The 16,209-nt window shown below is 40.6% G+C and overlaps 1 protein-coding gene across 6 annotated transcripts in view; it reads left to right on the forward strand.

Moving 5' to 3' along the window:
- rcbtb1 (regulator of chromosome condensation (RCC1) and BTB (POZ) domain containing protein 1) overlaps nucleotides 1-15,450 on the forward strand; it is a 38,642-nt gene extending 23,192 nt beyond the window's left edge. For 5 of the 6 annotated variants that reach the window (XM_048540398.2, XM_048540395.2, XM_048540393.2 and 2 more), the window contains exons 7-12: nucleotides 1,145-1,287; nucleotides 5,055-5,245; nucleotides 5,996-6,122; nucleotides 6,219-6,370; nucleotides 13,146-13,276; nucleotides 13,666-15,450. In XM_048540398.2, coding sequence (XP_048396355.2) covers nucleotides 1,145-1,287; nucleotides 5,055-5,245; nucleotides 5,996-6,122; nucleotides 6,219-6,370; nucleotides 13,146-13,276; nucleotides 13,666-13,806 — 885 coding nt within the window. In that variant the 3' untranslated portion in view covers nucleotides 13,807-15,450. The remainder of the gene's footprint in view (nucleotides 1-1,144; nucleotides 1,288-5,054; nucleotides 5,246-5,995; nucleotides 6,123-6,218; nucleotides 6,371-13,145; nucleotides 13,277-13,665) is intronic. The other variant, XR_007248530.2, reaches the window with a different exon arrangement.
- The last annotated feature ends 759 nt before the right edge of the window (nucleotides 15,451-16,209 follow it).

Consider the following 16,209-nt stretch of genomic DNA (forward strand, 5'->3'; position numbering starts at 1 on the left):
TGAAGTGCAAATTTGAGTAACACCATACAAATGTGCGATTGTGAATAATAAGATTGTCCGTGTATGTAACTCACTAATCACATGGAAGTATGATGTTGTGGGTTCATGGAAACCTGACTCAGCGAAGAGTGCAACTGGGTACTAAATGTTCTTTGATAAAAGTGTTCCGGAAAGGAGAATGGTTGGCAATATTGGTTAAGGAGAGCATTGTTTCTCTCCAGCATTGCAGTGTGATTAAGAACAGAATCTTTTTGGTTGGGAGTAAAGAACAAAGAACTGATGCAATTACATTGTTTGGTATAGTTATAGTTTACCAATTAGAAGGAAAGATACAGAGGAACAAAACTGTAAGCAAATTAAATTATTCTTTTTCTAAACATAGACACTTTAAAGAGCAATGAAGGGTAAATGTTGTTTCCAGGATTTTTTTTAAACCAGTTAATGTTCAATTTTAATGTCTTTATAGCAATGAGAAAGAAAATGCGGCTCAAACTGATTCTTGGGAATAGGTTGGGCCAGAATAATCTGGTGACAGTGGGGCACATTTTGGGACAATGATAAATTTACCATGAACTTTAGGTTGACAGTGGAAAAGGACAAGGAGCAACCCAGCAAAAGGATCATCAATTTGTCAAAAAGCCAACTTCAGTAGCATTAGAATGAATCTCACTTGGATAAACTGGATTCAAAGATTAGCAGAAAAAAATCAAGATCGAACAATTGCCTTTGAAGTACGGGCAAAGTCCACTCCAAGAACGGGGAAAGATCGGGCAACAAATCCCGAATCCTCTTTGTAAGTGTGCTCATGACGGCTGCTGAGTTAACATAGTTGTGAACCAGGTCAAATAAAGAGAGTTCAGTGTGGAATTGAGAAAGCAAAGAGAGAACATGACATATTAATTTAAACACCAGTCATTGATCCTTTCAATCAGGCTTTCTCGTTGGGAGAATAATGTTAAATGAAATCTGATGGTTTGAATATTTTTTTCAGCCGTTATCATTGTTGTCATGAGATCAGTATGTGTGATAACAAATTTATATATGCTTCTTATCTCTCAAACCACTGATCAATACTAAATTTTCCTAATTAAATGCATTCATAAATTTGGAAATTATGTTTTAGCGTTTATCATTCCACTTCCAGATTGTCTGTGGTTCTGCTCACACACTCGCACTAACAGATGAGGGCTTGCTATATGCCTGGGGAGCTAATACATCTGGACAGCTGGGTATTGGAAATAAAATCAATCAGCTGGTTCCAGTACTGGTCACTTTGGAGAAAGAAAGGTACTGTTGTTTTTATTAAATTAACAATTAGTTGACTTTGTACAATCACCTGTCTCTAAGTACCAGGACTGTCCAGAAAACTAACTCTTCCTTGCTGCTTGAAAAACAAGCATTTAGCATTAGCAGAAGGTTGGCGTGGTAGTGGTGATGTTGGTGTGAAGAGGAAGGGCAAAATTCTCTTACTCGGCATCTTCAAATATCTGCAAAAGTCTTGACATAGTTTCAAAGTGTCAGCAGAGAAATGCTGGCACAATGGCCTCCTTCTATGATTCGAAATTGAACTGAACAGTTATTGTAGAATCCCTACAGTGCAGAAAGAGGCCATTCAATTCATCGAATGTGCATGCATCCTCCAAAGACCATTCCTCCCAGACCCAGCTTGCTGCACTATCCCCATAATCCCACATTTTACCATGGCTAATCCATCTAGCTTGCACGTCCCTGGTTGCTATGGCAAATTTAGCATGGCCAATCCACCTAATCTGCACGTGTTTGTATTGTGGGAAGAAACTGGAGCACCAGGTGGAAACCCATGCAGACATGGGGAGAACATGTGAACTACACGCAGACAGGCACCTGAGGCAGCAGTGCTAAGCACTGAGCCACTGTGCCATCCCTAAAATCTTGCTGGAAGCCATCACATTTAGTCAGTTTGGGGCTTGAACCCATTACCTTCGCGTTATTAGCATGTGTGATTCAAATAACTACAATAACTGTGCTGCTGTCGATCTTTATTATAATCAACGCACTGTCTCTTCAGCGATGTGCTCAATGACTAATTGTTATATGCACACCAGTTTGTACTAAGCAGTTAACTCATTCAGTATGTGGGAAGGCCAGAGTGCCTGGAGTTGAAAGATTTTTCTCTTTGTCCATCTCATATTTCAGCTAGTTTCAGCAATCACATTGTGGAGGTTGTCCACTTAGCCTTTGAATCACACATGATGCAGGAGTCCCAAGCAGTGGGAATGAGTACCTTTTCAGCATTTGTATAGAGTCAAATAAAGCATAGAGGAGGCCATTTGGTGCATTGTACTTGTGATGGCTTTTTGAAAAAGCTAACCTATTAGTCCTCCTACTGTCGTCTTTGGGAATAGCCAAGGCAAATGTTCAAATGTATATCTGTCTTTTCTTGCAAGTTACCATTGTATCACCTTCCATCATGTTTTAGTACAACTCAAGTAATTTCAACTTGCTGCATAAGAATTCCCATTTCCTTTCTAGTTCCTTTGCCAGTTTTAAATCTATATACCTCCTGGTTACTGCTCCATCCGCCACTGCAATCAATTTCTTTTCATTTGCTCGATTAAAAACCTGCCTAATATTGATCAATGTATTCTCCTTAACTTTCCTGTAACCTTCTATAACTTGAAAACTGGAATTAATTCTCAGTTTAATTAACATTACTGTATTTAATGTTTGTTTGTTATCTTATTTATTTTGCTGAAAGGCAGTGAATTAACTAAGTCTCAGTCCTTATTAAACAAGCAGAACAATATCCAGAATTTTGATCAAGCAAACAGCAAATTGGAACAAGTGAAATTTATTTGAGGTCTGATGTTAGGTCATCTGGATTGTCCATCACCAGCTAGGGAAGGCCAATAAATACAATGTAACCATAGCACCCAGATCCCCTGAACAAATACAGGGTAGTTTCATAAATTGTTTTGTTTACAATGTATTATTTTAATTGAAGGTATTTGTGTAACTTGAAAGTTATCCTTTTGATTTCCTGGAATCACCTGCTAGGAATGCTAAGTATCAACTCAAGGCAACTTTGGTGATTATGTCTCCAGCAAGATTCTGCAACCTAAACACCAGATTGCTATGATAACGGATCGAGTAAAGAGGGAGCAAAACGATAGTCCCGTTCTCTGGCATTGAGGACTGACCAGTTACTAGCACATTGTGTTTCCTCATTGGCCTTTGAATGAAACCATTCAAGTGAGGTTGTATTGTATTTACTATTTCAAACATTCTGCTTTACATTTGCAAGAACACACACAGAAACACTTTAGCCATAATTTTTTGAAGCTCTTTCAATTCAGGAAGTCATCCTTTATACTGTAAAATTGCAAATGCAACTAATTACTTGGGAAAAGTGAGGAAAGAGAATATTACAGCCTTGCTCACCTAAAATGGGCGAATTATTGGAATCAACATTTAATGCCACAGTGACATAAATGTTGGAAAAATCTGAACTGATTGGACATAGCCAACTGAATTTATAACGGCTAATCATTTTTATTGAACCTAATTAGAATTATGGAGGATTAAAGATTGTAGTGAATAAGTGAATGTCAATGTATGTAGTTTATATGAATTTGTAAAAGGCATTTGATTACATTCTACCTATAATTAAAGCGCATGGAATTGAAAGCAACTTATTAGTCTGGTTAGGAAAGTGGTTAACTAGCAAAAACCCAGGTGAAATGCTAATTATTATGCACTTGAATTAGAATGAACTGATGAGTGATGCCCAATGGGATCAGCGTTGAGGCAAGTTGAAAGGACCTGTATGAAGAAGTATACAAACCTCCAGCAACATTGCACAACCTCGGTATCACATCTAATTTATGCCTCTGGTTTAGCTAACATTTATGGAGTGGGATTTGACCCTTGATGTTGTGATGGAGAGGTAAATGTGCTACCACTCATGGCTGATAATATACTTGCAATAATTCAGTGTGTACAATACCACGCTTGTGACAGGAATGTTTTCTGTTTGAATGAGAAAGTATTCTAATGGGAATAAAATTTTCAATGTTATCTAAAGGGAAGAGAGTTTATATTGTCACACTGCTTTTAAAAAAGAGGAATAATCATCTAATAGTCAATAATATTTATACTTATTTTTCGTGTTTCTACAACTGACAAATTGGAATAAAGGAAATTAATGGGAGATGAAATTCATTTTCATACATCTGGACTGTAAAGTTTATTCTTGTTTAATCTTGTCTGTCTGGATCAGTATAAATGATTACTTAAAGCGGAAACATTAATCTGGGAATTCTTCAGGAAGTGCAGTCTTCTCTTCAGTGACTTCATGCATAATCAGTGAAACTTATTAGTGTATTTAAATACGTACATATTTTTAATTTCCTCAATTTGTCCACATCCATTTCAACCATATCTGCTGCAATAAACTTATTCGCTGAAAATATTTTGCACAGAATATCATTGACATTTTTATCCCATTTGAGAGAGTTCCATTGAAAAGTCATTGATTTGAAACATTTACACTGCCTGTCCCCCTACATATTGCTAGACCTGCTGAGTATTTCCAATACTTTCTTCTTTTTATTTCCAATTTAATGTATCTGTTTATTGCATGCTGTTATCTATCACATGCATATAAGTGAAATACTGTTGCCATTGTGCAGGATATGCTTTTATCAGGCGATGTGAATTGCGTTCACCTTTGAAGTTCTTCATTTCATTTTGTCCTATTCCCTCAGATCAAATGTGTTTTTGCACCGATCTTTAGGTCACAGTCTTGACTAAATATTGGAAGTAAATTTAGATGATTGGTAGTTTCCAAACTTGAAACCCAAGGATAACAGCATTACTTACAATGATGTAAAGATTCTACGAATCTAGTGTTCTCCCTAAATTAGAGGTACAGTTGAAGTGCATTCTGAAAGGAACATGGTAATGTAGCCTCAACTCAACTATAAGCACCGACTAACCCAGCAGAAAAATTTGTCTGCAACATGTCGCACTTTATCAATGTCCTGATATCTCTCTTCCTTGATCTCTGTCTGTAGGATTGTGGAGATTGCAGCCTGTCATTCTACTCACACCTCAGCTGTGAAGACCCAGGGTGGTCAAGTTTACATGTGGGGACATTGCCGGGGCCAGCCGGTTACCATCCCACGTCTCACTCACTTCTCTTGCACAGATGATGTGTTTGCCTGCTTTGCCTCTCCAGCAGTTACATGGCGCTTCCTGTCCATAGGTAAGATCGTAGATCTGTGACTTATGAAACAGAGATCTGTGATTGCGTACATTTTAAAAAAAAATTTAATTTGAAGTGTAAACTAACTGAATTATCTCTTGAACTTGCACTTATTTTTGTTCTAGAAACAATATTTTTAATTACTGTAAGGAAGTGACAATTTTGATTGGGTTAAATAGATCACAGAATCTTGCAGCAGAGAAAGAGGTTATTCAGCATATTGTCCTTGATATTTGGAAGAGCTATCTAATCAGTTCTCTTTTCCCCTAGTGCTGACTATAGCCCTGTATTTTATTCTTTTTCAAGTAAATATCCAATTTTCTTTTGAAAGCTGCTGTTGAATCTGCTTCTGCACTTCATGGTGCATTCCAAACCACCAGGACTCATTTCAGTAACTTTTTCTGTCTCTTTTTCCCAATTTAATTCTTCGGCTATTTTTTTAAAATCTCTGTCTAATGGTTATTGACTATTTTTATCTACATTGTATTAAAAATATAATTTAAAATCAAGACAGTAGCAATTAGGTTTCAGATTTCTGTGTCTTCCTTTTCCATGTTCACAATGTTTGCCCTATCCTCGTTCCATCTCCACGTAATGTAACTTTCTTTGAGATAAATTTTCAGAATACATGGAAGCCCCAAAACAAGTCGCCTGTCCTCAGACTGAACCCAACAATGTCACAACTTATTTTGTTTGAGCATTTGTGTGTTCCAGAGCAATTGCTTTTACCATTTAATTTCCACTCTATAGAACAGGATGATCACCTGACTGTAGCTCAGTCTCTGCACAAGGAATTTGACAGCTTGGAAACATCAGATTTAAAGTTCTGTGTGGAAGGAAAATTCATCCATGTTCATAAAGCTATTCTAAAAATAAGGTACTGCTTTAAAATGTTGTAAGCTGGTATCTTCTGGGAAGTAAATTCTATAAAAAGTAGTTTTAGGATAAAATTAGTGTATTTCTTACATCTCAGGTGTGAACATTTTCGAACTATGTTTCAATCCTACTGGAGTGAAGATGAAAAAGAGGTGATTGAGATTGATCAATTCAGCTATTCAGTGTATCGTGCCTTTCTAGAATACTTGTACACAGACTGTGTCAATCTTCCTCCTGAGGATGCAATAGGTACTGTGTGTAATTTGCTTCTCTTTGTTTATTCACTAATTATCTGGTTGAATGGCTTACTCGTGTTTTCCTGTTCCTGTGTAAAGTTTGCACACTGCAAAATCCTAAACTGCATAGTAAATTCAAGCGTGGCACCTTCCCCTGCAACTGCCAAAGGTGTAACACCTGCCCTTTTACGTCCTCCGACCCCAGTATCCGAGGGCCCAAATATAGCCTCCAGCTGAAGCAGCACTTTACCTGCACTTCCCGCAACCTAGTCTATTGTACTCGCTGCTCACAGTGTGGTCTCTAGATTTTGATTTTATTGTCACGTGTACCAAAATACAGTGAAAAGCTTTGTTTACGAGCGGTACAGGCAGATCACAGCAAGCAAAGGATGTACAGATTGAAAAGACTTAGAGGCACACAGATTAAATTGCAGGTTACACTATTTGAGGCTAGAGTCTGTTCAACAGTCTGATAACAACTGGAAAGGAGCTGTTCCTGAACCTGCTAATGTGTGTGTTCAGGTTTCTGTATTTTCTGCCTGTCAGAAGAGGTTGTAGGAAGTCATTACCAGGGTGAAATAGGTCTTTGATAACGTTGGCTGCCTTGTTGTGGCAGCGAGCTGTGTACATAGTCCATGGATGGAAGGCTGGCTTCCATGTTGATCAGGGCTGTGCACACTACCCTCTGTAGTTTCTTACGGTCCTGGGCAGAGCAGTCTCCATACCAGGCTGTTATGCACCTGGACAGTTTGCTTTCAATGGTGCATTTGTAGAAGTTGGTGAGGGACCTTATGGACATACCAAATTTCCTGAGCCATCCGTGGAAGAAGGGGCGTTGTTGTGCCGCCTTGACTGTTGCATCTACATGGAAAATCCAGGAAAGGTGATTGGTTATTGTCACTCTAAGGAATTTGCTGCTGTCCACCCTCTCAGTCTGGGTTCTGTTGATGTAAAAGGATCGTGTTCTCTCTTCTTTCTGAAGTCAATGATCAGTTCTTTAGATTTTCCAATGGCGAGTGAGAGATTTGTTTTCATGGCACCACATCACCAAGCCCTCTATCTCCCTTCTGTATTTTGACTCGTTGTCGGATATCTGTCCCACAGTGGTGGTGTCATCAGCAAACTTGTAGATGGTGCTCATTTGGAATTTGGCAACACATTCATGCGTGTACAGGAAGTGCAGTCGGGGGGTGCTGAGGACACGTCTTTGGGCTCCAATATTGAGTGTTATTGTGGAGGAGGTGCAGTTACTTATCCTCACTGATTGCGGTCTATCGATCAGAAAAACGAGGATCCAGTTGCAGAGGGCAGAGCCGAGACCAAGGTCATGCAGTTTTGTGATTAGTCTGGAGGGGATAATGGTGTTGAAGGCGAACAGGAGACTGACATAGGTGCCTTTGTTGTCTAGATGTTCCGGAGTTGAGTGCAGGGCTAGGGATATGGCATCCTCTGTGGACCTGTTATGTCGGTAGGCAAAGTGGAAGGGATCAAGGCAGATTGGGAGACTGGAGTTGATGTGGGCCATGACCAGCCTTGCAAACGACTTGATGATTATTGAAGTCAAAGCTATTAGCAGTAGTCATTAAGGTACTCTACGTGTGCTTTCTTAGGTACGGGGGATGATGGTGGTCTTCTTGAAGCAGATAGGGACTTCAGCTTGTAGGAGGGAGAGGTTGAAGATGTCGGTGAATACCTCCGCCAGTTGATCCACATTGGGGAGACAAAGCGTAGACTGGGTAACTGCTTCACAGAATGTCTACGTTTTGTTCAGCAAAAAGACCCAGAGCTTCCAGTTGCCTGCCGCTTTAACACACCACCCTGTTCTCTGGTCAACATCTCTGACTCGGGCTTGCTATAGTGTTCCATCGAGGCTCAGTGGAAGCTACAAAAACAACACCTCATTTTCTGCTTGAGGACCTTGCAGGCCTCCGGACTGAATGTTGAGTTCAATAATTTTAGGGCCTGAACTCTCCCACGCCTTGGTCCCCGTACCCCACACACCAGGCCTTATCACAGAGACTGCCATTACACATTAGCTATTGTTAGTCAGTCCCCATTAATAGTTATTCACTTTCTTAGCCAAAGTGTTATCAACTCCTTTGTCTGTCCGTCCTCCTGCTGTTCTCTCTCTTTGGGCTGTATCCCCACCTATTGTTTACTCTTTACTCCCCCAAACTTATCATCTAATTCAACCAATTCTTCAAAGTGGATATGTCGGAAGACATGTTGCAGTAAATCAGAAATAAAAACAGAAATTGCTGAAAAAGCTTGGCAGGTCTGGCAGCATCTGTGGAGAGAAATCAGTTGAACTTTTTGGGTCAAGTGACTCTCCCTCAGAAGTAATGGTAACCAGGAAAATGTTAGTTTATATGCAGAAGATAGGGTTATGTAGTGGAGCTTGAAACCACAACCTTTGATTTATTGTCAAGACTATTAGCAACTGACCCTCAGTACCCTGATTCTTGCAGTCTGTTATCCAACTTTTTCAGTGTCTGTTTTACTGATTATTGCAGACATTTGTCATGCTTTGTTTAAAGAAACTCCTGCAAATTACTGATCTTTTCCCTTTCTAAAGTCTGCGTACATGTTGTGACCTCCTAAATCTGTGCTCACCTTTGCTCCAACAGTTTTCCACCTTGCTATCACTGTAAAGTGACCTTCGTTAAAGTCTTAAGTTAAATGTGGTGCAATTTACCCTGCTCATCCCTCTCAACAAGATTGTCTTCCTGCAATGTCTCTTCTGCTTTTTATTTATCCATTGTTTTTCTATCAACCCGTTCAGTGATGTCAGTACATCTCTGGAGCAGCTGGGACTCGAACTTGGGCTTCCCAGTCCAGGGGTAGGGACACTACTACTGTGCTACTAGTGGGCTCCCCACAATATCTCTTGTCCATTCTTGAGCTGTTTGGAACCAGGTGAAGACAATCTCATTAACTACCAGTGATAGCTAGACATTCGCATGCACTGGTTTCTCTTTCTGCTCCACCACCATCACTGATCTTTGGTCCTTTCCTATTTCGCATTAAGATGCTGGACTTTGGTGAGATCATCTGGAAAAAAATGGCATTAGATTCCACTTGCGTGACCAAATGCAGTTCACTATTTTAAATGAGCTATTCGTGAATTTAAATTTCACATCTTTCATAGAACCATGGAATCCCTATTGGCTGGAAGCAGGCCATTCTGCCCATCAAGTCCACCAATCTACCGAAGAGCATCTCATCCAGATCCACACTCCAATCCTATCCCTGTATTTCCCATGGCTAATCCACCTAGTCTGCACATCTTTGAACTGTGAGAGGAAAGCCATGCAGACACGGGGAGAATATGCAAACTCCACACAGACAGTCGCTCGAGGGCAAAATTGAGCTCCGGTCCCTGGCTCTGAGAGGCAGCCATGCTGCCCCTTGCAAAATATTTTTTAACTATAGTGCCTTACAGGAGATACACTGATAGCCATTTTAATCAGGTTCATAATTTATCGAACAATTTGTCAGTTGCAGTCGTGCTAACCACTGTGCCACCATGCCATTTCCAGTGTTGGGTTTACCTTTTCTAACATGTTTCTTTTTTTAAAAAAGTATATATCAACCTTTGCCCTTAACTGTTACTTCTTTACACTTGAGATGTTGGAATTCTTCTCCTTTAACCTTGAATGCTGATTATGTTTGGAATTATTCTGTTTTACAGCTTCTGGAATCCAATCCAAGACTCAGAGTCACAGCATGCTCCTATGTGCAGGAGGCGGTCATAAGACCCTTCATGCCTGCACCAGATCTCTAAGCATTTTGAATTAGTGCCAATCTCCTCTCTTTTCCTGTAAACCTGTGCGTTATTTCTAATTAAATCATCTAATGCCCTCTTAAATGTCTTAAATATGTTGGTTCCACCATACACTCAGGCAGTGCATACCAGATTACAAACAACCTGCTGTGTGAAACTTCTTTCTCAGCTCACTTTGGCTTAACACTGTAAAGCAGTGGTCCTGACCTGAAACATCAGCTTTCCTGCTCCTCTGGTGCTGCCTGGCCTGCTGTGTTCCCCCAGCTCCACACTGTTATATCCGCCTTCTAGCTTTTGATCTTTTTAAGAGCAGGAATAGTTTTTCCATATCTATTCTATCCAGACCCCCCATGATTCTGAAAACATCTCAAATCTCCCCTAAACCTTCTCGCCAAGGAAAAGGGTACAATTTCTGCAACCGTTCCTCATATATGAAGTTTCTCATCCCTGGAACCATTCTCGTAAGTCTCTTATCCACCTTCTCCAATGCATTCACATCTTTTCTAAAATGTGGTACCCAGAATTGCTATACACTACTCCAGCTGACCTCTAACTTCTTATATAAACTCTTATATAAACTCAGCATAATCTCACTGTTTTTGTCTTCTGTCCCAATTAACGGAGCCGAGAGTACTGAATCCTTTAACATCTGTACTTGTCTGCCACCCTCAATGACTTATTTATGCACAAAGACACTCAGGTCTTTTTGCTCCTACATGCCCATTGGAAGAATACCACATTCTTTGTACCAAAATATATCATCTGGCACTTCTCCACATCAAGTTTCATCTGCCACCATGAGCCCACTCCACCACTTTATTAATGTCTTTTTGAAGTTCTCCCTTGTCCTTCTGTCAGTTTACAGTTCTCTCAGATTTTGTGCAGTCTGCAAACTTGTTCCTTACACACCAGGATCTAGATAATTATACACAACAGGAAAAGAGAGCATCTGAAGACTGATTGGCAAACTCCACTAAAAGTTTCCTCCAGCCTGAAAAATTCCTGTGAACCACTACTGTTTTGTATCCCTCAACCAATTTTGTATCCTTGTTGCAATTGTCCCTTTTATTCCAAATTCTGTAAAATTTCTCAACCCTGTTGTATGGCGCAGTAGCAAATGCTTTTATGTACACCACATCAAGAGCCTGGCCATCATCAGCCCTGTGTGACACCTGTAGGAAATTCTCCTGAATGTGGTCAGTAATACTCGTCTCCCACTGTCCCAGTTAAGATCCCCTGTTATAGCTACTTCATAACATTTACACATTTCTGTAAATTCCTTTCTATTCTTACATGTAGGCAATTAGATCCTTCCTGAAACATCCTTTCTCCAGGAAATGTTTTCCTTAACCAAAAATGCTATGCCTATTTGCTATCCTATCTTGTCTGATTACTTCATAACCATTATATTTAATAACCAGACCTGCCCTATGTGAAGTTTCCATTTGCATACCGGCAGCTCCACAATGTCAGGTTTATTGCATTGAGATGTTAGTGCAATCATTTGAATGTGAAGCTTTTTATTTGCCTTTTTAAGTTTCTGTAATTGTGGTTAGATTTGTCATTTGTTACTATGTCAGAAGGGGGTTTCAGTGTCACCTCTTTTCTGTGCACCTGAGTTGATAGGAATGACTAGTTTAGCTTCTTGACACAGAAGTGACATTTGATGTTTGACCTAACAAGAGTGTATTGTAGAATTCCATTTCAAGCCCACCGACTCCCACAGCTTCCTGGAATACACCACCTCCCACCCACCTTCCTGCAAAAATTCCATTCCCCATTCCCAATTACTTCACCTCCGCCACATCTGCTCCCAGGTGGGGGCATTCCACTCTCGCTCGTCCCAGATGTCCTTGTTCTTCAGGGGCCACAACTCCCACCCCCACCCGGGCAGTGGTCGAGAACGCCCTTGACCGTGTCTCCCGCACCTCATCCCTCACACCCCGCCCTCACAATAACCGCCAAAAGAGAATCCCCCTAGTCCTCACATACCACCCCACCGACCTCCGGATACAACGCATCATCCTCCAACACTTTTGCCATCTGCAATCTGACACCACCCCACTCTTGTCTGCCTTCTGGAGAGACCACTCTCTCTCTCCACGACTCCCTTGTCTGCTCCACGCTCTCCTCCAGCCCCACCATACCCGGCACTTTTCCCTGCAACTGCAGGAAATGCTACACCTACCCCCCACACCCCCTCCCTCACCCCCATCTCAGGCCCCAAGGTGACATTCCACATCAAGCAGTTGTTCACCCGCACATCTGCCAATGTGGTATACTGCATCCGCTGTACACTGTGTGGCTTCCTCTACATTGGGGAAACCAAGCGGAGGCTTGGGGACCGCTTTGCCGAACACTTACTCTCGGTTCGCAATAAACAACTGCACCTCCCAGTCGCGAGCCATTTAAACTCCTCCTCCCATTCCTTAGACAACATGTCCAGTCTGGGCCTCCTGCACTGCCATAATGATGCCACCCGTAGGTTGCAGGAACAGCAACTCATATTTCGTTTTGGAACCCTGCAGCCCAATGGTATTAATGTGGATTTCACCAGCTTCAAAATCTCCCCTCCCCCCACTGCATCCCAAAACCAGCCCAGCTCGTCCCGTTCTTCATCTCCTATCCCCTCTTCCCACCTCAAGCCGCACCTCCATTTCCTACCTGCTAACCTCATCCCGCCCCCTTGACCTGTCCGTCCTATCTCCTCCCTACCTCCTCACCCATATTCTCCTCTATCCATCTTCAGTCCGCCTCCCTGTCTCTCCCTATTTATTCAGAATCCTCTTCCCATCCCCCTTTTCTGATGAAGGGTCTAGGCCCAAGGTGTCAGCTTTTGTGCTCCTAAGATGCTGCTTGGCCTGCTGTGTTCATCCAGCTCCACACTTTGTGATCTCGTATTGTAGAATTCACTTGCTTTGGTTTTTAATGTTCTGTTTATGTTTGAGTTGAATTTTAGAGCCATTCACAACTTGAAATTGCATCCAGATTTATTTTTTTGCAGGGCTTCTGGATCTGGCTACTTCTTACTGTGAAACCAAAGTGAAGAAACTATGCCAAGAGATCATTAAAAGGGGAATTACTGTGGAGAATGCTTTCCTATTGCTGTCAGCAGCTGTCCGTTATGATGCAAAGGTTAAAACTCATGAATTCCTTCCTGATTTAAACTGATATTACGATGGTTAGAACAGCTTTCTATCAATGACTGTGAAACTATGAGCTCTTAATTTGCACCAGGGTTGTTAAAGATCCAGTGAACAGCAGATTGTGTGATGTTTATGCACTCCTCTCTTCTAGCCGCTCCCTCCTTACGCGCCCCCCCCAACCAAATTCTCTTACTTTTTCTCCATCCACTGCCTACCTCTGTCTCTCCAACCCCCTTCCCCTCATTTCCCACTTGTTGTTTGTTCCCCCCCCACACCTTCACACTTGCCCACTTCCCCCCCCTTCTCATTTCGCACCCCCCACCCCCAATACCCCATTCTCCATAAGTATTAACATAAAATTTCTTCTTTTGTGTCTAGGGTTTAGAAGAGTTTTGCTTCAAATTTTGTATGAATCATTTGACTGCAGTCACTGACACTGATGCATTTTGGCAAATGGATGGAGCTCTCTTGAAAGAATTCATTGTAAAAGCAAGCAAGTGTGGAGCTTTCAGAAACTGAACTTATGGGGTAGGCATTTTCCCCTATTAAGGGGAAATCGATCCAGTTTTGATGGAATATTCCCACTCACTCATCTCTAATTTATACTATTGCCAGTCTGATTTGTAAACAGTGGGATATTCATCAAATTTCAACAATATAATTGACTTCTTCAATGTATTTGAAAAGACTGGACTACAATTGTGCTCATTTCTTGACTGCACTTAGTTTCTTAGATGTAAATTTCTGATCACTTTTGCAGCAAGTAAATGTTATAATAAAATTATTTGATCATGTACATAGTTTGCTATGACAGTAATTTAGTAAGAACTGAGTTGTTCCTTATTTTGGTAATTGTGAGGTAATGACTCTCACATTATGAATTTGGGATATACCTTGCTGTCAAACGGAACCACTTTTCTGTTAAGCCTTCTGAGAAAAAATTGTGACATGGCCTGGGCTGTAAAATTTGGAAAGATTCTATGAATAGAATGTCAAAGGTTCACTTTTGTTTGTGGCATTTGATTATACCTTGTGAATTTCTCACGTTAAACTCTATCCTAGCAATTTCTGTTGCAGATTTTTTCCAAGATATTGGGAATACTTTAGTTTGTTTACCTGCCATTAAGTCTTATTATCAACAACTTATATGGAAGAAAATGATCAAAAATCGCTTTATATTAGTGAGATTGAATTCATTTTAAAATGAATTCAATGTCAGTTTTTCAAAAGGCCATTCAAATAGTGCTGGATACTAATATGATAAAGTTGCTTTATGAATTTATTTGGCCTACTACCATATTATTATTAAACTCTACAAGTTGATATTAAAAAAAACACTTCTGGACTTTTTTTCAAATATTGGAGCACTAGCCTAGAACATGAGCAAAGCTGCTACCATTATTTCTTTTGTAATTCAGAGGTCTGACTGAACCCTTCGATCATCCTGTTTTCTTGTCAGTATTATGTTTGTGCACAGAGTTGCAGAAAAGTTCATATTTTGTGCTGGCATCAAATATTCCAAGCACACATCTATTTCCAATTTTCTGTAAAAATTCATGATGCTACTCTTTGTGAATCAAGTGGGATATTTGACTGTCCCAGTTTGCTGTTCAATACACTGCAAAATAATGCACAGTCTGTAACCTTGCTGGTTTTTAAGGGAAAAACTGCTTGGAGTCAATCTCCCATGCATGCCATGTAAAGCTGCGGACAGTTATTGTTTATATAGTATTACTACTGCTTTCTCCACACACAATGTCTCAATTAGCTATGTTCCTAACCACGAAAAGGGAAGGTGGATACATGTTTAGGTTTTTTTGAGCCAAACCAACACAAAGAAAGGAATACAGAAGCACACGTGGTTCTAGCAACAGCAGTCTTGCAAGAGCAACAGAATCTAGAGTGATATTTCTGTGATAATGGTCAATGTTTATTTTACACAAAGGCTTGTTTTTTTTCCCCAGGTTGTTACTTACCCTTCTTTATTTGAGACCACTGATGTGCTTAGTTTTCCAGGTGTTTTTATGACCCCCATGGTAAACATATTGACAACATTGTGTACCTTGTGCTTCGGACAAAGTGTTATGATAGTCTAAGGAGCATATCACTGAGAACATAAAAACACAGCTGGCTCGAACACAATTTTTGCTTGGAGGCGAATAAATCAGAGGACTTTGATGTTTGACTGTATCCTGATCCTTAATTTTAGTGAACAGTTTCACCCTGGCACACAGATTTCCATCACAGATACTGCTTAAAGAGTACCTTTGGTAAACGGGTGTGATTTTAAATTTAGTACAGTTATTCAGACTAAGTGTGTTTCAGAATGTCAGCTACACAAATCGTGCCAAAATATGACTATTGTAATATGGGAAATGTAGGACAAGACAAACAAGCAGAAACAAATTCCAAAGGTGCTTAACATAGAACATTACTGCACAGTACAGGCCCTTCGGCCCTCGATGTTGTGCCGACCTGTCATACCGATCTCAAGCCCATCTAACCTAATCTAACTATTCCATGTACGTCCATATGCTTACATGTACTTAAAGTTGGCGAATCTACTACCGTTGCAGGCAAAACGTTCCATTCCCTTACTACTCTCTGAGTAAAGAAACTACTTCTGACATCTGTCCTATATCTTCCAACCCTCAATTTAAAGCTATGCCCCCTCGTGCTCACCGTCACCATCCTAGGAAAAAGGGTCTCCCTATCCAACCCTCTGATTACTTTGTATGTTTCAATTAAGTCACCTCTCAACCACCTTCTCTCTAATGAAAACAGCCTCAAGTCCCTCAGCCTTTCCTTGTAAGACCTTCCCTCCATACCAGGCAACATCCTAGTAAATCTCCTCTGCACCCTTTCCAAAGCTTCCACATCCTTCTTATAATGCGGTGACCAGAACTGTACGCAATACTCCAA

This window comes from Stegostoma tigrinum, chromosome 12, assembly GCF_030684315.1.
Source record: "Stegostoma tigrinum isolate sSteTig4 chromosome 12, sSteTig4.hap1, whole genome shotgun sequence".
Lineage (NCBI taxonomy): Eukaryota > Metazoa > Chordata > Chondrichthyes > Orectolobiformes > Stegostomatidae > Stegostoma > Stegostoma tigrinum.